At 44.0% G+C, this 15,666-nt stretch overlaps 1 protein-coding gene across 8 annotated transcripts in view; it reads left to right on the top strand.

Annotated features, from left to right (window-relative positions):
- The window catches only part of DFNA5 (DFNA5, deafness associated tumor suppressor), a 68,954-nt gene that overhangs the window by 33,200 nt on the left and 20,088 nt on the right, over positions 1 to 15,666 (top strand). For 7 of the 8 annotated variants that reach the window (XM_019534798.1, XM_019534754.1, XM_019534777.1 and 4 more), the window contains one exon: positions 2,303 to 3,269. The exons of the other annotated variant lie outside the window; for it this stretch is intronic. In XM_019534798.1, the coding sequence (XP_019390343.1) occupies positions 2,303 to 2,533 (231 nt within the window). In that variant the 3' untranslated portion in view covers positions 2,534 to 3,269. Of the gene's footprint in view, positions 1 to 2,302; positions 3,270 to 15,666 lie in introns of those variants that run through there. 8 annotated transcript variants of the gene reach the window in all.

Below are 15,666 nucleotides of genomic sequence, written 5' to 3'. Positions count from 1 at the left end.
GAAACTTCCTTAGCCTAATGAAGGGTTTTTGAACCCGAAAGCTTGCTTAAAAATTGTTTTCCAACTATTTAAGTTGGTCTAATAAAAGATATCAGATTCATGCAAAGAACTTTGTCCGTGCATGGGCTAAATATAGACATTGGATTTATGACACATTATATAACATGCCTAACATATGACTCCCCAGGTACAGCTCCACTGTTTACCTGCTATATTCATCCCCCTTCTCTCCCACCCCCTGGTCTCTCGTCCACTAACTCCTCAGTTTACATCTTCACTGACTGCCCTACTTGCATGCGTACCAGCCCCTGGCTTCTTTACAATTCATTCTGTCCAGGAAGAGCGCACACCAACTGCAGATGCTTCCTCAGCCTGACAAAGGGCTTTTAAATCTGAAAGCTTGCTAAGAATTTTTTTTCCAACTATTCAAGTTGGTCTAATAAAAGATATCGGATTCACCCAAAGAATTGTCTGCCTATGTCCTTAGACCAACACAGCTACAACCTACACCCCTGGTACATTGGCAGTAGTGATTCTGTATACTAAAATGTTGTAAGCAATGGTTTTTGAGGGGAAAATATCATTTGTTCTAAAATCTGCTAATTCAGTGACAAAACATTAGTTGGAAGAAACAGACACTGATGAAGTAGCCATCTGTATGTGGACAACAAGGATCCAGTTAAAATATTATGTGGAGAGAGAAGCTGAGCTGTTCATTTGGAAGCAGAATGATAGCTAAGACTGTAAACAGGTACAGGGAATGGATTAGGAGTATGCAGATTTAGAGCAGATGCCTAGTATGTGAGGTAGGCTATAACACTATAGGCAGTGCACTAGTGTCTCACTACTTACCTATGCATATAGGGAACCCTGCAACAAATACTTTTAGAAATCTGGCCAAATGAAGTAATTGCAAGTGCTGACTCAGGGGCTCATATTTATAGGGCCTAGAAAAGACTATATGGGATTTCATCCTTTCTTTAAGACCAGTGACAGCAGGTTACAAGGGGCTGAAAGATGCATTGGAAGATAGGGAGCCCCACAATCAAAACCTGAGCAAGAGTCCTCGCTCATCTTTTAAAGGATTGTAGTTGAAACATGGCTTTCTTTTAAAACCAAGCACCTACTTTGATGTTCACATGAATTTTGTCACGAAATGTGTACCTCAGTTATTGATGACCAGGTCAGTATGTCTTGGGCTTATAGTGGTTAGATTTCTCATCTACCCAAAACTCCCATCCAAGTCTCAGCATTATAGGGCACTGAGGTCATTTGAAAGCCAGGTCCAGTTTCCTCAAATTATACCCCAGAATGGAAGCATCCCTACGGCAGGGTACTGTGGTTACCTGCCACTTTAAGGGCCTGGAGCCGGCAGCTGGCAGGTGCCTGATTAGGGCAGCCATTTCGAATCTGGGGCTGCCCATATAAACAGGGCAGCTCTGCCACTGGAGGCCAGGCAACAACATCGCCTGGCTGGAGGGCTGCTGTTATCATCTGGAGGTAAGCAGGGAGCTGTAGGGGTAGGGAAGGAGGCTCCTGGTCCTGGGTATGACCTAAAACTGCACCTGCCGGGAGTGGGTGGCCTGGTGAGGCTCCCAGTGGCACAGGAGCCCCCAGGAAATGCCAGGCCAGTTACAACTGGGTGGGTGACGCCTTGTTGGAGGGTCTGGAGGGTGGACTCCTGGAGAGAGAGAAAAGGCCATAGACTCAGGCCTGACTGGTCAATGCTGGGGCCAGGACTGGAAGGGTTGAAGGGCTGAGGGCCCACCGCAAGGAATGCCCAAGAGCTAAGGCCCTGGGGTCCTGACTGGCCTGGAGGTGGGCCAGGGCTAGTAGCCAAAGGTCCCAAAGGGGGCCGGAAGGGGAGGCGGTTCAGAGAGCTATGCTGCCCAGGATGAAGGCGGTTGAGACCGCCTGAGGGGAGGAATCCACGTGGGGTTCAATTAGGAGGATTCTGGGGCCCAATGTGGGCAGCCTCCTGCTTAATTACATCATTAACTAATTACCAACAAGGCATGGCCAGCGGGTAGCCCAGAAACAGGTGGGCAGGCCCCCCTGTTACAATCCCAAATTAGCAGACCCTTCTGAAAGTGCAGCAGTGTATTAAGTCTCAGTTAAGGCGGAATGTATCAGACTTGTTGAACTTAACATTAATGTAACTTTAGCTATGAGATGGTGAGAGAATTTTTTTTTCTCAGAATTGGAGCTCTTTTCCAGTTTTTGCAACAGAGAGCACAATAGCAGAAATTACACTTCCCAGAAAGCAGCTTTCATATCTCTGTCTTTCTCTTTATCAATGCAGCCTAACATCGTTTCAGCTGATGGCACTTTGCCACTGAGTGATCCTACTATGGCCACTTTCGGTGACATGGGAAGATTTCACATAGTGCAAAGGCTGTTCGCCTCATCAAACATTAACCTCAAAATGACACAGTCTACAGTAAAAGCTGTAACTATGAAAGAACCTAGATTTTTTCCATTCATTCTTTATATTGCATTGTATGGGTTTTATGCTTTAGGTGGGAACTTGTAAGGGTATCTCTGTGTACTGCAGTATGTTCAATTGTTATTCTAGCCTGTTCTTTCCTCTTACGGTACATCTGTGCTGCATTCATATCTGTCTGTAGTCTAGTAGACATAGCCAAGATAGCTTCAAACTGGGTAGCTCAGATATCAACAGGAGTCATGGCACAGCAACACAGACCCCAGCATGGCCTTGTTAAACCTACCCATTTACCTGGACATATACATAGATAGCCTGTGCTCACATCCATGCTGCTGCAGGTACACAGCTACTAGCTAGCTTCTTTAAAGCTACCTGTGGTGCATCTACTTTCTACTACAATCATAGCAGTGGCACTAGTATGCACAGACTTTAAGGACTAAAGAGGCTAGAATAATAGCTGAACAGACTGCATGAATAAATAGCACATTTGAAGTGCAATTGAGTCCTGCTAATTTGTACTAATGTGACTGGGAGATGACTGCAAATTACTAAATTTGGTAACTGAGTTGGTGGATAAGCGTGGAAAATCCAAGGGCATTGCATCCCAACATTGCGTTGTTTAGATTTAGTGCCTATTCCTATAAAACATTTTTGAGCACTGCTCAGCTCAGCCTTGGGGGAACTCAGTAATGTGCATGGTCAGACTTTTATTTGACCCATTGTAACTCAGATTTATTTATGCTCAGACTCCAAATGTAGCAAATACCACGTCTTTTGTATAGGTTTTCCTAAAACTAATAAAATCTTTGTGACTACACCAGTGTACAATATCTGTTCTTCTATCTGCTGATTACTTTTTGTTGCAAGTTAGAAAGCTTTGGCCACATACTGCATTTAATGCCTACTACACTACCCCTTCAAAAACACAATGCATGCTTTTGCTGTTTGAATACAAGGGTTACACTGCTTAAGTCTAGAAAACCCAGTTGTTTTACCCCCAAGACATCTCCTGGTGGATTGTAGTTAATGAAAACAAAGTGTTTGATTGCACACATTACTTTATCTCTCATCTTTGTTCCTAATAGCTTTCTCTGAATATCTAAATGGGGAGAAAGTACAGTGGAAATAATTGTCAGTACTGGTTTGGAAAGATTTCTTTGCAGATGCTATGTTTTCATACCACATAGCTGACTGCAAAATAAACAGAGACACCACTGAGAAAGTGTACATAGTCAGAAAGTATGGCTTAGTAATTAGGACAGTTGTTTCAGACTCTGGAGATTTGGGTTCAGGCTTCTGCTCCCTTCCTGGGTGGTCTTGAGCAAGTCCATTAAGGCCACATTGTCAAAGCGTACTTCTTCGGTGGCTGAAGATGTACAAAGCCTTCTATGTGGGATTTCACATAGAAACTGTAATTTCAGTGAGAGTTAGGCATTAAGTGACACTCACAAAAAGCACCTAATTATGCAACCTACCTACATATTTAGGGGTTTCTGGTACCTAAAAATATGGCCATTAGTCTTTGTTTTTTGCTTCAGTTTCTCATCTGTATAATGATGATGATAACGATTGTGAAGGTGCTCAGTGTCTGTGGTAATCAAGGTCATATAAGTGTCTGTCTGATTGGTAGATGCAAGCTTTTATCAGATGCTGTCATTGCTCGTGTTTGTCAGGGAACAAGGAATTGAACCAGAAGTCCTTTAGTCTGCTATTACCAATCCCTGTTTTAAAAAAGCATTTCTATTCCAACAGTGCATTTATCAGATTTTTCTTCTTAAACATTTTATGTGAAAATAGTGGAATGAATAATAGTTTCACTTTATCCCCACTGTTTATGCATTATAAAAAAAGTGATTATTCTGGGAATAGCACATGAGGAACTAGAGGACACATGAAAGTCTGCTTGGCACTACTTCCCATTTGATTGAGATCTGATCTTATAAGCAGTTTGTGATAAGCCTGTGTACACTGTTTTGCCCAGTTATTTTTATGACAAGGTATTTAATGAGGGCAGCATTCTCCCTTCTTTCCCAGTTACTTCCCCCTATTGCTTTTGTTTCCACTTTTAAAAATGAGGGCCTTTTTCTCTAAAGGTAATGCTTGTTCTTACAGCAGTTCCATGTTCAGAATTATTTGGTGTTTGCCATTTGGTAGACATACTGCAAGTTCTCAGGTACCTGTAAATAGGAACTGTTAAGGCCATTCCTAAACAGCATGTTTCTCCTTGTGTGTCTAAGTCTGCCAAACTGGCACCAGGAATACTTTGGCTAGATTTATCTGGGAAATGTTATCGTTTACACAGCGTGTTGCTGTTTATCACCCCCATTTAATAACCACTCTGGATTGCTAGGCATTGACCTGGAAATGATTTAAATATTATAAAAGTTAAATGGGGGAACAGAATAGCAACCAGGTGCTGAGAATTGTTTAGAATCATGAAGCCAAATATTCATTACAAGGGAGATGAAGTTGCTGAGGAGCACATCTACACCCTTCTAGGATCTGGAAGTCAAGAGTTGGGAATAAAAACGGGCTGAAAACCAGGAATTGCAGAGCTAGAAGTTGTGGGAGGATGTGATTTGGGAGGCATTATTGTGAGCAAATCACGGTGCCATATTCTTCCCCTCCCTATGGTATTTGGTAGGGAGTGTACTGGGGAAATTGTAAGGAAATCTGAATTTCTAAAACCCTTTGATCAATGTGGCTGCGTGGATCCTGTGATCTTTCTGAGGTGGTTGTTTGAATTCTGGTAACCAGCTGCCAGCACTCCCAGGATCAATAGTGTTACACACAGCACAGTGGGAGTACATGTGTAGGTGCTGTGACCTGAAGTGCTAGCAGGACAGGAGCTCTCCACTCTCATCATGGTGAACACAGGCAAAAAAAACAGCCACAGGGCTGCTTCCTCTGCACAAGCTCTTAATTGCTAAGGGAGGAGCTCTTTACCCCCATCTATGGCTGTAGAAAAATCTAAATTTGCAAAAACCTTCCATTCAGAATTTCTCTGTCCAGACTGGGAATTGTCAATCAGGCTTACTGGTTCTGTCAGAACTGGAACCTACTGGTGTTGTCTGAGAAACTGGTTAAGTCCTAAGACAGGAGGGAGGACAGTGTGATAGCCTAAGTTTGGATACTGAAGTTGTGGTCACAAATGGGCCAGCAAGCCAGAGTAGTGGTACATAAAGACAGCAAAAGCGCAAGGATCCAAAATCAGTGCAGGCACTGGAGACTAAGTGTGAGCTGGGAACCAGGGCTGCAAGCACAAGGCAGGCCAGGATCAAGCAGCCAAAGTTTGAAGAGACAGATCACACTAGGATTAGGAGCCAAAGAGTCAAGAGCTCCACAGATCCTTCCAGGGTCAGGAACTCAGGGTCAGATGCTGAGACAGGCCAAGGCCAGGAGCCAGAGTCAAGAATAGCTCTGGGGTCAGAAGCTGAAAGTTGTCGTCAGAAGCAAGTCAAAGGTCAGAAGCCAGATACAGCTACCAAGAGCAGGTATGAGAATCACAGCAAAGCGGTAGAATCAGGGCAGGGTAAGATCACCAGGAGACTTGTACAGAGAGTTTTTAACTCTCTGCCTTCCTGCTTTGAAGGCTGTGTTTGGGGCAGGGCCACCGGCCTGCTAGCAGCAGGAGTCAGTGATAGGCTGCCAAAGGGATGGCTCATTTACCAAATGACTCATCACATCCGCCAGGGACAATTTGGCAGCTGCCACTGGTGGATACAAACTCAGAGTTCATTGGCTGGACAGTATAGCTGACCTGAGGCAAGCTCCAACCCCTTAGTGAGAAAAGAGAAGGTTTTTTTCCAGGTAACTGGAAAAAGATGGGCTCTTTAAGGGCGTTGCATGTTTCCTACTTCTCTGCCTCCTGTCAGCCTCTGAGTACAAGGAGAAGGATGGGGCGTGGAGTCTACATAAAGGTCACAACTCAAAGCACTCCATTAACTGGCAAGTCACTTCTTTCTTCTTGGAGTACTTGTCCACATACATTCCCACTCGAGGGTAACTGTGAACAACTCCATGTAGCATTGCACCTCAAAGTTATAGTTACTGAAGGACAGTCATGTCAAATGAAAGGCTCCAGTGAAATGTTCTTTTGGGCCCTCTTGGGGCATCAGTGCTATCACTGTTGGTAGCGGAGTGCATGGAGCCCCAGATGGCTGTCTTGGACTGAATTTGTCTGGGCACCAGTGAAATGTTCTTTAAATGTTCTCTAACAGATTAGTGGATCCACATTGCCAATTTCATAGTACACCTTGATGCAGCCCAAGAGTCAGTTAGATTGTCTGCAGGCAGAAATCACTATTCCTTTTAATTTTTGGTTAAGGCAACAAAACAGCCATCAATATTTCTGGAAAGACATTGTCCTGCACAATTAAAGGAACCAGACTCACTTCTTATTGGATGTTGCAGCAGCTTCTCCTCTAGTATGTAGTTGTCCCAAATCTGACACTCAGCACCACTGACTTGTGTGTCAGACTTCCACCATCCCATCTCCAGTTGCATCATTTTGTTTTAGACGACAGATTGATCTGATGATCCAGCTGGACCTGTAGTCTCTGCTACTTTGACTGCCTTTGTCAGCCCTGTTACAGGGCTCCAGCTTCAGTCATTGTTCCAAGCTTATTAGCACCATTTTACCACACTCTTCCTTTGAGTCTGAGGTTGACTGCTGACTTACCTGGCTATGTGCACTATTTTCTGCAGGCTGACCAGCCAATCACGCACTGGCAGAGGTGGGCACAGATGCACCCCCTTCCCCACCATTCAGATGGATGGGTGGGTGAGGGCCGGGAAGTGCCATGGTGTGCTGCACAGGGCTGGCCGGCCGGCGTGTCCCTCCCCTCCCCTCTCCTTCCCTTCCCTCTCTCCAGGCTAAGAGGCAAATGCGCTGGGGAAGATGCTGCCACCGTGCCCTGGGTGTGCTCCATCCCCATTTGCCAGCATATGCCCCCTGTAACCTAAGTAACCCTAGCAGTACGCCTACACCTGGTTGACCACCCCGTGTATTAAAGGCAGGTAAAAATGATTTTTGTACACTATAATGTACAGTAGTCAAGTCCCTAACCCCATTTTCCCCATGAGTCTTTAGTTTTGCCAACCACAGGAACTTAACCCATGTGGCTGGCAAAGGAAACCTGTACTTAAGTGCACCACTCATGACTCCGGCAACCATAATTGGAAACTTGTAATTGTTGTTTTCTTTAGCCCATAGTTGTGCAGTGTCTGGTCAGGGTTTTACGACAATTCCTTAGTTCTTGTTAATAGTACCTTTGTTTTCAGTACTTTGTCAGTTCATTTCACATCAGGTCTTTGGTGCCTCAGTATGCAGATTTTGGCACATTGAGTGCCTGTACTTGGAGTCTTCCGTGTGTGTGTAGTGGTGTTTCATAATCACAGAAAAATGTGGATTTGGGGGAGAGGGGGGTTAAATCAAAGAATTTTGGATTTCTTTTAATCAGAGAAAACCAGAATCCCTGCTGATTACAACTATTACACTACGTTTAGTAACCAAAACTCTAAAAGCTTAGGGAGTTCTGTCTTTCTTACTACAGGGAGTACAAGATCCAGAAATAAGAATCCTGCCCAGGACAGATCTCTAAGGAGGCAGAGGGTGTAGGTCCTGCTAGAATATGGATTAATACAACTACAGGTCGGTGCACATACAGAGGTCCTGCTAACAGCATGAACCAAAATAGGACCAATGAATACAAACCTAGGCATACTGTGTGTGGCTTGCACAGAAATTGCTGGGAAAGTGGCTTTTTAGTTTTAGAGGAGCCTCCAAGGCCAACAGCTAGAGAGTAAACTGATGAGACTAGTACAGAATGCCACGACAAAGATAGAAAACACCTGTTTGCCAAGTCACTTAGCTGGTGCACTAATTGGTGAGAAGTAGGATGTTGGCGATGTCACCTGAAGATGTTTCAGTAATTGATGAGAACTAGGATGTGTATGCCATAAATTCAACGTTGTTTTGATCAGTGTATAAAAAGGAGCCTGGCAATCCTCAATACTTCACACTGGGCTTAGTGGTTATGTTTATACCTGTATCATGATTGCAAACAATCCACCTAGCATCATGGACCAACTGTTGTGTCTAGGTTTGTGTGTAGACAATAAACCTGGCTAAGCTCTTTATCATAAAGAGACAAAGATTTTCTGTCTTGTAACAATTAGATTAAGGACACGACATAACTGATAGTATCTTGACAGCATGTGCAGAGACCATCCAAACTGAAAAAACCTGACGTGACTGGCAGCACCTACTCCCCTGCACACCACCAATGGAGTCAAATTACACTGACAGCGTCTGCCCTGATGACACTGGTGACTCTAGACACCTATGGGGAGTTCTAACAGCATAACCAGAAACATTATGAAATTGCAGTGGTACACGAACACCAAAATGCTTCTGGATAATCAAGAAATGGGAAAAGTCCTCCCTGATATTTTTATAATGGGATTGCATCCCATTCACTCCCTGTTCTCTCAGTTACTCTTTTCAGATTTATCTTATTTTATGCAATTTGTCTAGCAGCCTCTCACAAGAGTTTCATCAGCTATCCCATATCTGAACTAAACGTTAGGACCACTGCTGTAGTTTCAAACAAATGCACAGAAAGAATGAGAAGAGATCTTTAAAATATTTTTTGAAGGCATGAGTTCATATCTTTTTCCATTCAACTTACAATGCAGACTTCATCTAATTTTTATGTGCCAGTTTCTCTCATCCACTTCTTAGAACATTCATGTACTCTGGATTATGAGCTCATTAAAACTGTTTTTAATAAAGTTCACTATGTTAATATCTGTAAACTGAAAACCTGCAATCTGAGCCATGTTGTCTCTTTAGCTAATATGTAACTCCCACATGCACTTTAACAAGACTATACAGACAAAAATCAAGATTTCTGGGAGTATCAGGGAAACAGGTATGCAGCCCATTTTCTGTAATGGATACACAACTGAAGTTTAAAACAACAAATGACACTGGTCAGGTATTACCTTAGGTATACACTAAGGTGAAGTCTGACCATGTCAATTTACCTGGCTGGTTAAGATTCAGAGCATATCTAAAATCAGAAAAGAATTAATTTACATTTTTCCCAATATTAAATCTTTATTATATACAAAAATAGTTTGTTAGGAATTAACAATTTCACAGATTTGTACATTAACATATTAATGCTGGACTATACAGAACATGAAAAAGTTACTTGTGAAAAAGACAATAGGATAATGGGGGCACCTTAAACAAAATATGATTAAAATGTAGTCCTACATATGAACTCATTTTATATATGTAAAGCTGTAATGCCAGCAGTTCCCACCCATTAGGGATCTTCCATAGTACTGAGGTTCTTAGGTAAAAATTTAATTACTAAATGATTTTCACAGGCTTGCATTACAAAATTTAAATTCAACAATCGGTCAGTGTGGCAGAAAAGATTCTCTTTTGTGTTTTTTGCACTACTGAGAACTGTATACACTAGAAGACAGCAGTTTAAAACTCACAAGTCCAGTTTTTAAATTCATTAGTTTATAGAAAAGGCATGGACATTAATTTCCAAAAGGAATATCACACGTGAAAAAACAAGCAAGATAAGTGAAATCTCAACACAAGATGATGGACACATTTAATATCAATGTAAATCAGTGTAACTTGACCAAAATACTGAATTTCTTATCCCAGTTCCTGAAAAAGTAACCTCAGGCTACAGACTCCTTTCAGTATTAGTAGGCCCTCTTACTGTACCAAAAATACATAAGAACATATACAGAGGCAATGGATCATTTGTGGAAGTAAAGAACAATCAACATGCATTTTTAAAAGAAAGAAAGAAAGTCTATGGCAGAGGTGATTTGCATATTATATGGAGTACACTGTACTGTATTTTGAAACAAAAATCCAGTTTAAATTGGCCACCCCACTACTGTTTGCAGCCTCCACTACACGTACTGTTTGAGGACAAATAGTACAAAGTGACTTTATTACCCATTTTCTAGAGAAATGCCTGCTGGCCCACCTATGGGACAGTATTTACGTTAGCCATGTCTGTGGCCAGTTAACCCATCCTTAAGCCTGATGAAGTGTTGGATACAACCTCATTAAAAAGGGGGGGGACATCTCGGAGGAAGTGTCCCTAGAGCTAACGTAACCCTTTCATGCCTGAGACTTGGTTAGGGTTCTGATCATACCACATCTTGTGTTAGCAGCAAAACAAAAAAGAATTTATATCCACATAGCTTGACAAAGTTAAAAATATGGAAAATGTGATTTACAATCACGTTTACAATAGCTCGCAGAATATAATTATAGTCCAAGTCCACCGTAAAAATAAATTTACCTGTTAATAGTAAATTACTAATCAGTGGTACTAATTATACATGATGCCCTGGCCAAGATGCTTTGCATTTTTTTGAAAGCTGTACTGGTAAACTACAGCTTCAATAAAAGTATCAATAAATGATATAGAAGTTCATAGCAGGAGACTGGTACTCAGCATGTGCACCGGTACAAGGAATCATACCCTACCATTGTTCAACAAATAAAACTCCGACAGCAGTCATTAACTTGTATGTAGGTTATTTCTAGTACATTGTTTTTCAGGTTAGAAAATTATGCATTTTTTAGGGATCACTCAGTATATTTGAAGAAGTCAACAGTGTTTCTGTGAAAAATGGTTATTTGACAAGTATTTTCAAAATATTTTTTATTATTTTTCTAGCTCTTATCATGGCAACTATTACAAACAAAAATAGTTTAAATCAGCCTTAAATAAAAATATTTGTTTTCCCACAATCCTGTCAGCTACAAGCTTCAATACCTTAGAGACAAAATGTTAATCCCAAACAGTTCATACCAATAAGCAAGAAAGAAATGCAACCAGAAAGACTGTTACATTAAAAAAACAGACACAAACTAAAGAAAAATTAAGGGTCTTGTACCATACTGATTTTCCCACTTTTGATTTCTGGCAGTCTATCAAGGAAACCTAATGCCAAAGGACGTGCCGCCAACTACTCACGCCCTTTTATGGCCTCAGACCATTTTCTTCCATAGGGGTCGACAGCGACAGGGACAACAATTAAGGCGAGAGGCCCGATATACTGAAGAGTTTTGTATCTCTCTTTGGTTGATGTGGATACCTGATCTCTCACAGAGCATTCCCTTTTAAATGTAGTATTACCCAATATTTTAGATCTTGAGTTTCAACTAAAAATGTTTCTTAATCTCTATAGGATATGAATGAATTAAATATGATGGTAACTTCAAAACAATGAAGCTTAAGTCAAGAAGCCTAGTAGGAACCACGCATGTTCATGTTCAATCAGTGGATTTTTGGATGCTGGTGGGAGTGCACAGTAGATGGGGAAGGAAATATGTACCATACATCTGGGTCATAGTACTTATTTTTTCTATCACATTAGTGCCTACATGTACTAGTGGAGATTGGGGCTATATCAGAGTAGGCACTTTATAAACACAATGAGAAAGTCTGTCAAAGGCTAGAGACGGACATTACATATAAATCAGTTCAAGTGATCAGAAACTGCTTTAAACCTGTAACAGAACATATGTTCAGTGCACATAAACCAGTCTGAAAATGGCTAAAACCGGTTTGACATAAACCTGGTTGAATGTCGTATCAGACTTAACTGAATTAGGTCAAACTGGTTTATGCAATGTCTGTCACAGACCCCTTGCTGGTTTTAATTAAATCAGAGCCATTGATTAGCTAATCAACAGGTCAGCCAGTAAGCTGTTTAAGAAGTTTGATGTAATGTGAAGAGAGACTATTGTTTTGCTAATCAGGTGATAAAGACTGTTATCAGCCCCTGCACCCCGCTCTGGCTTGCTGGCCTGTCAGTTTGCTGCAGACAATATGATAAAGCAGGGAGGGAGATTGAAAAGCTCTGTATCATCATCAATAGATGCATGCACTCCACACACACCCTTGACTTGAGTGCTAGCCGGAGGCTGGCAACACTCCCACCCCTTGAGCAGCCAGTGGAGAAAAGCCTGGGACCGTGCAGGCAGACCTCCCTAATAAGAGAGTCCTGCTGGGGCCTGGCCAGGGCATGCCCCCACCCGCCTCAGCTCAGCTCCCTGTAGAAAGGAAGGGAGAGCTGTTCTAGCACCCCTTGGCTTCAAGCCTGAGCTACTGCAGGCATGTGCCTGAATTTCCTCAGTCCAGAGAGAAGGTCTGTCCAGTTTCAAACTAGTTCAGCCCAGTCAGATTAGACTAATCTGCAAAGATTGAATCAATTCAGGCTCAGGCTTTTTGAATGTCTGTCCCTAGCTTACCACTTAAATAAAAGTGAATCAGGCAAAGGACAGAGAGGAAACAGGTACAAAGAGGGACTTGGCTAAGTTCTTAGAGCTGGTTAAAGATTGGACCGGGTAAGAAATCTGTACCTCCCAATTTCCAGACGTTGCCTTTGCCATCTTTAAAGTAAGGACTCAGTAGGATGCAAATTAAGTTTTAAAAGGGCACCTAATCTGGAACTTTCCAGATTTTAAAAATATTTTTCTATTGTCTGCATCACCATCTTGGAAACCCATCAAGCCAATATGTACATGGAATACATCAAATTTTAAGCCTGCAAACCTTAGAAGTGTCTATAACAGGGGCGGACAATTATTTGCAGAGGAAGGCCGCTTACCCAGTTTTGGCAGGCTGTCGAGGGATGCATGGATAGCCCCACCCCTTGACAAGTGCCCCGCCCCCTGGTCACTAACTTGGGACCAATGTCCCAGGGCGAGCACCAGTGGGGCCCGGAGCAGGGCACAGGCTGGCAGGGGTCCGTGGAGCTGGGCTGGGCTGCACCAGCAGGGAGGGGGAAGCTGGCCCTGGAACACCAGTGCAGGCCCCATGCTCTCACTGGCTTCCTATGCACTCACTCCCAGTGCCCCCCCAGCCCTGTGTTACAGGCAGGGGGCAGCGCACAGCCCCAACCCCCTGCTTGCCAGCAGGGAAGTAGCTGGTGCTGAGCGCAGGGAAGTGGCCCCTCACCCACCCCATGGCTGGCCCCGGGGTGGGCAAGGGGCCACTTTTCCCTGCGCTCAGCACCAGCTTGTAATCCGCCCCATTGTCAGCCTGGCAGTGGGGCTGGGTTACAAGTTGGTGCTGAGCGCAGTGGGGTGGGGAAAGCAGCCCCTCCCCGCCCCATGCATGGCACCCTGCACTGCAGGTGCTCACAGCCCACATGGGGCTCTCCGGCAGAGGCACAGGCAGCCCCATGCGGGCTACAAGTAGCTGCAGCATGGGGCAGGGAGGGCCTGCTTCCCCCCCGCCCTGCTCTCCTTCCCTGTCAGGGCTTTCCCCACCCCGCCCCCTGCACCAGGGCAGCCATGTGCTCCCAGGGCTGGGGCTTCTGGCTAGGGGGTGGGGCCAGGCAGCTCTACTGTTGTTGGAGCCCGCCAGGCTTCCCCTGGGTCCTACTGCCCTTTGTTCCTGTCATTTTTTTTTTACAGGAACCAAGGGCAGAGAAATATTAATTTTCTACATTTTTTTAGGGGCCCCGTGGGCCGGACAGAATGGCCTCACGGGCTGCATCCAGCCTGCAGGCCATATTTTGCCCATCCCTGGTCTATAAACACAGACATTAAAAAAGTTTAAGTTGGGCTGATACCCTGGTTTCATAAATTTCTTGCACCACAAGGTTCAGGCAGCAATACCGATCTGAGAACACTGCAGATGGACACAAACTCATACTGTTGAGTTTCCTCACTTACATCCACTTGTGATACTGCTAAAATTTCACTTTTATTTAGTTAATTTTATAATTTAAAAAAGCTAATTTTAGTTAATTTTATAATTTTAAAAAGTTAAAATACATAAAGGATGACATGGTCTACTGTGTCTTACTACGGTGAGCTTTATCAAAATATTTTGGATCTTAGATTGACTCACTAACATAACTTTTAGAAAATAGTGCCGCTATCCTAGAATCATAGAAGTAGGGTCGGAAGGGAACCTTGTAGATCTTCAAGTCCGACCCCCTGCCTGGGCAGGAGAAAAAACTGGGCTCAAATGACCCCAGGTAGGCATCAAGCCTCCTCTTAAAGACCTCCCCATCCAGGGTAGGAGCGAGCACCACTTCCCTTGGAAGTTGGTTCCAGATCCTAGCCGCCCTGACTGTGAAGTAATTCTTACGGATGTCTAATGTAAACCTACTCTCCAACAACTTGTGGCTGTTATTCCTTGTTATGCCAGGGGGTGCTAGGGGAAACAAGGTCTCTCTCAAACCCTTCTGGTCCCCCCTAGTGAGTTTATAGATGGTCACCAGGTCCCCCCTCAGCCTTCTCTTGTGAAGGCTGAACAGGTTTAGGTCCCGCAGTCTCTCATTGTAGGGTCTGCCCTGTTGTGCCCGGATCATGCGGGTAGCCCTTTTCTGGACCCTCTCAATGTTGTGCACATCCCTCCTGGCGTGGGGCACACAGAACTGGACACAGTATTCCAGCTGTGGCCTGACTAGTGTTGCAAAAAGGGGGAGGAGGATCACCTCCTTGGCCCTGCTAGAGATGCATCTGTGGATGCACGACAAGGTCCGGTCAGCCCTACCAACCGTGATCGCACATTGTCAGCCCATGTTCATCTTGGAGTCAGTAATGACTCCAAGATCCCTTTCTGCCTCCATGCTCTCAGGAAGGGAGTTTCCCATCTTATAAGTGTGCTGCTGGTTACTACTGCCCAAGTGCAGCACCCTGCACTTGATAGCACATCCTGTTTTTGCTAGTCCACCCCTGTAACCTATCCAGGTCTTGCTGGAGTCTTTCCCTCCCTACTAGTGTGCTCACCTCACCTCAAATTTTGGTATCATCAACGAATTTAAACAGGTTGCTTTTGACCCCGTCGTCCAAATCGCTGATAAAGAAATTGAACAGTGCAGGCCCAAGGACCGAGCCCTGGGGGACTCCGCTGCCCACTGCTCCCCAGGTCGACTATGACCCGTCCACCACCACCCTCTGCCTGCGACCCTTCAGCCAATCTATAATCCATCTGACTGTGTAGGCATTAATGCCACAGTTGCCCAAATTTTTAATGAGGATGGGGTGGGAGACGGTGTCAAAGGCCTTGCTGAAGTCCAGAAAGACTACATCCCAGGCGATACCTGCATCCAATGCTTTTGTGACCTGATCATAAAAGGCAATCAGGTTGGTCTGACATGACCTGCCCCTAATGAAACCATGCTGGTTGCCCTTGAGCATC

The sequence above is a fragment of the Crocodylus porosus genome, unplaced genomic scaffold (genome assembly GCF_001723895.1).
Source record: "Crocodylus porosus isolate Cpor-Errol unplaced genomic scaffold, CroPor_comp1, whole genome shotgun sequence".
Classification (NCBI taxonomy): domain Eukaryota; kingdom Metazoa; phylum Chordata; order Crocodylia; family Crocodylidae; genus Crocodylus; species Crocodylus porosus.
This window is presented reverse-complemented; position numbering and strand designations above follow the sequence as displayed.